Source organism: Monopterus albus, unplaced genomic scaffold (assembly GCF_001952655.1).
Source record: "Monopterus albus unplaced genomic scaffold, M_albus_1.0 scaffold442.1, whole genome shotgun sequence".
Classification (NCBI taxonomy): Eukaryota; Metazoa; Chordata; class Actinopteri; order Synbranchiformes; family Synbranchidae; genus Monopterus; species Monopterus albus.
In genome coordinates, this window is record NW_018128322.1 from 128225 (window position 1) to 134570 (window position 6346).

General features: G+C 43.3%; 1 protein-coding gene across 1 annotated transcript in view; it reads right to left on the bottom strand.

The window, feature by feature from the left end:
• The window catches only part of prkdc (protein kinase, DNA-activated, catalytic subunit), a 139607-nt gene that overhangs the window by 112152 nt on the left and 21109 nt on the right, over window positions 1-6346 (bottom strand). The window contains exons 5-10 of the mRNA XM_020587171.1: window positions 3541-3649; window positions 3320-3432; window positions 2797-2896; window positions 2629-2684; window positions 2233-2263; window positions 1985-2142 (exon numbers count right to left, since the gene is read on the bottom strand). Of these exons, the coding sequence (XP_020442827.1) occupies window positions 1985-2142; window positions 2233-2263; window positions 2629-2684; window positions 2797-2896; window positions 3320-3432; window positions 3541-3649 (567 nt within the window). The remainder of the gene's footprint in view (window positions 1-1984; window positions 2143-2232; window positions 2264-2628; window positions 2685-2796; window positions 2897-3319; window positions 3433-3540; window positions 3650-6346) is intronic.

Sequence of the window (6346 nt, forward strand, 5' to 3'; positions counted from 1 at the left end):
GGACCACCAGATGGCACTCCAAGACTGTGTCATTAGAGCACTTTGAGCTCCCATTGACTTGTATTGCAAACAATAAAGCTGAATCAATTAAACAGTATAAACGGTATAAAAAAAAAAATACAAGCGGGGATGTCCTTGAAGGGTTGAATAGATATATACCTCAATGGACGGTATAGCTGAAAGTATGCTGGACTTATAAAGTGCCAAAAAATGGTGGAAGATCCCAAAACAATAACTAGAAAATGCGAATGGATACTGAGTGCTGAAAAATCGCCCTGAAAATGCTGAACATTTTGACACACATTTTGCTAGCTTAAAGTATGCTGAAGTTGGAATTTCCCCATTTATTTGAATGGGGTAAGATTTTCAAAATAAAGCTAAATATTTCAAAAGTATGAAATTTACAAAAGTTCTGAATAGAAGCATGAATGTCCTTGAAGACCTGAACATTTTGATACCTGATATAGCTGAAAGTATGCTGAAGTAGAATTTCCCCATTCATTTGAATGGGGCAAGATTTTCAAAATAAAGCTAAATATTTCAAAAGTATGAAATTTACAAAAGTTCTGAATAGAAGCATGAATGTCCTTGAAGACCTGAACATTTTGATACCTGATATAGCTGAAAGTATGCTGAAGTAGAATTTCCCCATTCATTTGAATGGGGCAAGATTTTCAAAATAAAGCTAAATATTTAAAAAGTATGAAGTTTAGAAAAATTCTGAATAGATGCCCGCATGTCCTTGAAGAGCTGAACATCTTGATAGCTGAAATAGCTGAAAGTGTGCTGAAGAAGAATTTTCCCATTCATTTGAACGGGGCAAAATTTTGACAGCCGTTTTCAAGTCCGGCCACAAATTTTCTATTGGGATGAGGTCTGGGCCTTGACTCGGCCACTCCAGAACACTCACCTTGTTGTCTTCAAACCATTTCTGTGTAACTTTCGCTGTTTGCTTCAGGTCATTGTCTTACTGGAAAATGAATCTTCTCCCAAGCCGTAGATCTCTTTCAGAGTCATCTGACTAAAGAACTTTCTTCTACCCGACCACAGAGTCTCCCACATGCCTTTTGGTGAACTCTAGTCAAGATTGCATACGAGTTTTCTTCAACACTGGCTTTCTCTTTGCCACTCTCCCATAAAGCTTTGACTGGTGAAGAACCCAGCCAACAGTTGTTGTATGCAGAGTCTCTCCCATCTCAGCTGCTGAAGCTTGTAACTCCTTCAGAGTAGTCATAGGTGTCTTGGTGGCCTCTCTCACTAGTCTCCTTGCACAGTCACTCAGTTTGTGAGAACGGCCTGATCTAGGCAGATTTAGTCATGTCTCACAGTCCTTCCATTTCTTGATGATGGATTTAATTAAACTCCAGGGGATGTTCAGTGCCTTGGAAAGGTTTTTGTATTCATCCCCTCACTTATACTTTTCAATAATCTTTTCTCTGAGTTGCTTGGAGTGTTCTTTTGTCTTCATGGTGTAATGGTAGCCAGGAATACTGATTAACCCAGGGGTGGCCAATTCCAGTCCTCAAGGGCCGCTGTCCTGCTTGTTTTCCAACTATCTCTGCCTGACTTGCTGCTGATTACCTGGCTCAGCTGTGTTCAGCCAGTCAGAAGCTGGAAGATACCATCTTAGATGAAAGTTGAGTGAGGAAAGATAAAGTGAATTGGTATCTTCCAATCACTTATTTCCCATTATATATTTTTATGTAATTTACATTACTTTGTAGAAACCTGCTTTCACTTTGACATTAAAAAGGTTTTTTGAAACTTTTTGTCAAAAAAGGCAAATTATATTGACCATGACTGAGTTATAAAATCAGTAAAAGGGTAAAACATCCAGGGGGGTGAAGACTTTTTATGGGCATTGTAAATACAATATATATGTTTCTGACTTAAAACTCAACTGGTATTATGACAGAGTGTGGATACTGGCTGCATACATGGTTTCTGTGTGTATGCCTGTGATGACAAGCTTTGAGGTCTTTACCTGTTTGAGGAAAGCCTCCAGTGCATAGTAACTCGTCTTCTTCATCTCACCATTGATGTGTCCGCAGAGCTTCGACATGACCTCGAACAAAGTTCTGTAGTGGTCCATAAGGCAGCTGCTGAACTGGGATGCATGTCTGGCAAATAATCTAAGCCCAGCTGTTTAAAAACAAAATTAAAAATCAAGTATATTACTATTCAAGCAGTTTTGTCTTCACTTTAGCATGATAGGACAATGGCAGCCCTTACCAACTGTGACAGCGTAGCGACTCATTTCCATCTACAACAAAAATGGAAAACTTAGCCATTACAGGAGTCGTGTTACACAGTACATATGACAGCTAATGTAAAATGTAGCGACAGAGCCGTTCAGCATACAATGATACAGTGTACACAAAAATAAGGCTCAATACGATAACGTGCTGCATAAACACAACTTTCAGATATGCCTTTTATACCATCTGATTACAATCCGGATTCTACACTATCGTGCTCTCAGCAGAGTCCTTACAAGTCTTACTCACTATGTTAGCAGCATGTTTTTAGCTGTGAAACCTGGACTGAGTCCATTTCATTGGGATTCAACAGTGATCATAAATGCACAAACAAGATCTAAAGGAGCGTTTGTCAGACAATGGCCTTTACCTGCGGACTGATTGCCTTCAGGGCATACTGAAAAATCTCCTTAGACATTGCTGGGTCTGCAAGTGAGAGACAAGAACACTAGTGGTGAAACCTTAGAAAAGGAACTGGGAATTGTTGTTGTCAATGAGAAATGAACAGGTAGGGCCAGGATTTTGGACCACATCCTACTTCCTTCCATGGTTTTAGTGAAGTTAACCATTAGGGCAGTGATTCCTCTCAAACATCCAGCAGCAACTAAAAGCTTTGGTTCTCTTGTTGAAGAGGTCATCTGAAAAAAAGACACAAAAAAGCATTGAAAACCATTATTAACACACACAAACCTGAAGGATAAGGCCGAAAACTCAAACACACACAGCTTAATTTGCTGGACTCAGTCATCTCTGTGAACTCAGAACCTGAGTTAAGTTATTCATCTGTACAGACCAAGAAGCTAGACCAGGTCTGGATTCAAACAATATGGTGAGTACACCAAATTCCTTGTTGGTTTTGGTCTCCGTATGGGGTCAGTACGGAACCGCTGGCCTTTTAACCAGTTGTTTCTGATGGCTGTATTTCTCATGATGTGCTCGCAAAGCAGGTCACAGTCAGAAAAATCTAACAATTCTTACACAGTCCAGTGATTTAGCCCAAACCCTTGGCATCAGCTGTGTACTATAGAGAACTACAGATTCATGTCATCTGTAATACAAACCTGCTCCTTTAGCTCCCCTAGATAGGCTCTGTAGAGTTTGTCAGAGTTGGTGACCATCTCACTAGGGTGAGCCTCTGCAAGAATCCCCAGCAGCTCGTAGATTTTACCAAGTACTATTACAAAATAAATGAATAAATGTGTCAGGGATTCACATGTTCATTGCCTGATTAAGGTCACTGTTTATAATGTTAAACAAAGCTTGGCATTAAATAAACACTCACCAGAATCTGGTAGTTTGCTCTTGTCACAAAGCTCGCCATAATATCTGTTGAATATTTCACCAATTCTGAAGTCTGCAACAACACTGGAGGCCTTTGTTATTTGGAGAACCTGTCAAGAGCATTTAACAAAAAAAAAGCCTCAGCCAACACGTACAAACGACTACTCCTAACGTTCTGGAGTAACTTCAACATTTGTAATGTCATGTTGTAAAAGTCTGTATTGAGAGATCTCCCTGGTCAACAAAATGGATGAAATTCTTCTCGTCAACAGGACTAACTCTGACTTTGCATGCTCTGCTGCTTTGTGCTTCACTGAGGACTGGCTTAGTGAGTCCATCGCAGACAGCACGATTCAAGTACCGGGCTTCCAGGTGTACAGAGCGGACTGTGTAAAGAAGCTGCCCGGGAAAACAAGAGGAGGTGGAATCTGCTTCTACATAAATGAATATTGGTGAACAGATGTCACAGTGCTACAGAGGACATGTACCGCAGACCTAGAGACTCTTGTTATTAATTGCAAACCCTTTTACTCTCCCTGTGAATTCAAAAGTTTCATGCTAATGGGAGTGTACATAACACCGCAGGCTAACGCTAGCACACTACAGCTCCTAGCCCAATTGATAACTAGCCTGGAGCTAGAACATCCCAACTCTCCACTCACTGTTCGAGGGGACTTTAACAGAACAAATCTCACCCACAAACTGCCCAAATACAGACAACACGTTGCCTGTCCCACCAAGGACAAAAATCACAGTGGACCACTGCTACACAACAATAAAAGACACCTACCACTCTGTCCCCCGTGCAGCCCTCGGACCCTCAGATCACTGTATGGTCCATCTAATTCCAACCTACAGGCAGAAACTTAAAGCTGTGAAGCCTGTGGTCAAAACAGTGAAGAGCTGGACTGAGGAGGCTAAGTCAGAGCTACAGGCCTGTGTTAGATGTTAGTAATTATTAGACAATGTGTTAGACTTTAACGTGTTAGTAATGCACTTTAGTAAGATTCGAAGTCTGCTCTAGTCTGCTTTGCTTCAAGGTTAGAAGACAGTGTTGATTCTGAAATGTGAGCTACAGTTACCATGACACCAATTGTTTTCTTGTATTAAATCTTGTGTTAGAATTATGTCTGAATGAATGTTTTAGTTATACACCATGTGACAACACACACACATTGAAATTCCTCATTTTGTTATGACCAGCTGCTCCAAGCCTGTGGAGCTCTAGATGAAAGATTGAGTCTGCGGACTGACTTCATCTGTGTAAGGGGTTAGCCCAAAAACTGATAAATGTATCAGGCTCCCTCTTCTGGGGCGGCTCTCTCCAGCAGCACAGTGTGTGTCTCTGGAGGAAGGAGCCACCCAGGTTGTGTTTTATAGCTTTACTTGTGGTTTAAATCAGCACTAAAAAGAAGGAAGATGGACTTCTTCCTTACTCAGGTCTGTCCAATAAAAGAACTGGGGTACAACACCTGCTTTGACTGCACAGGAGTCGGAGTGTATTTGAGACTGCAGCTACAGACCTGGACAAACTCATTGACACTAGGACATCTTGTATCAGCTTCTGTGAGGATGTGTGTGTGCCCAAAAAATGTCCTTCTGAACATACAACAACAACAAGCCCTGGTTTACAGCAAGACTCAAGCAGCTTTGTCGTGCCAAAGAGGAGGCTTACAGAAGTGGGGACAGGACTCCATACAGCCAGGCAAGGAGATCAGAGCAGCAAAGAGGAGCTACTCTGAAAAGCTGACAGCTCAGGTTTCAGCCAATTACCCCTTGTCTGTGTGGGGGAGCCTGAAAACCATCACTGGCTATAGAAAACCATCCCCCCCTGCTATGGAGGACCGTCAACTAGCAGACAATCTGAATGTGTCCTACTGCAGGTTTGACAATCAACACTCCCACCTCACCCTCCCCACCTCAGACCCAGTAGCTGCTCCCCTGACAATCACCGCCCTTCCCTCCAGCCCCCGACCACTAACGATCTGTGAAAAGGATGTGCATGGCCTCTTTAAAAGACAAAAGATCAGAAAGGCACCAGGCCCAGATGGTCTGACCCCCCTCCTGCTTGAAAGTGTGCACTGATCAGCTGGCCCCCCATCTTCACACTTATCTTCAACAGGTCACTGGAGCCATGTGAAGTCCCCTCCTGTTTCAAATGCTCCACCATCATTCCAGTCCCCAAGAAAACCTCCATCAGTGGGCTGAACAACTACAGACCTGTCGCCCTGACATCTGTAGTTATGAAGTCCTTTGAAAGACTGGTGTTGGCCCACCTGAAGGACATCGTAGACCCCCTGCTAGACCCCCTGCAGTTTGCCTACCGGGCAAACAGGTCAGTGGACAATGCAGTGAACATGGCACTCCATTGCATCCTGCAACATGCAACACCTCGACTCCCCAGGGACCTATGCACTGGCCCTCTTTGTGGACTTCAGCTTGGCAATCAACACCATTATCCCAGACATCCTCCACTCCAAACTGACCCAGCTCACTGTGCCTGCCCCCACCTGTCAGTGGATTACGAGCTTTCTGACAGACAGGAAGCAGCAGGTGAGGCTGGGAAAACCACATCCAGCACCCGGACAATAAGCACAGGTGCCCCCTAGGGATGTGTGTTCTCACCTCTGCTGTTTTCATTCTACACCAACAACTGCATCTCGAAGGACCCCTCTGTCAAGCTCCTAAAGTTTGCTGATGATACAACGGTCATTGGTCTCATCGAAATGGTGACGAGTCAGCCTACAAACGGGAGGTTGAGCAGCTGGTCCTGTGGTGTAGCCGCAACAATCTGGAGCTGAGCATGC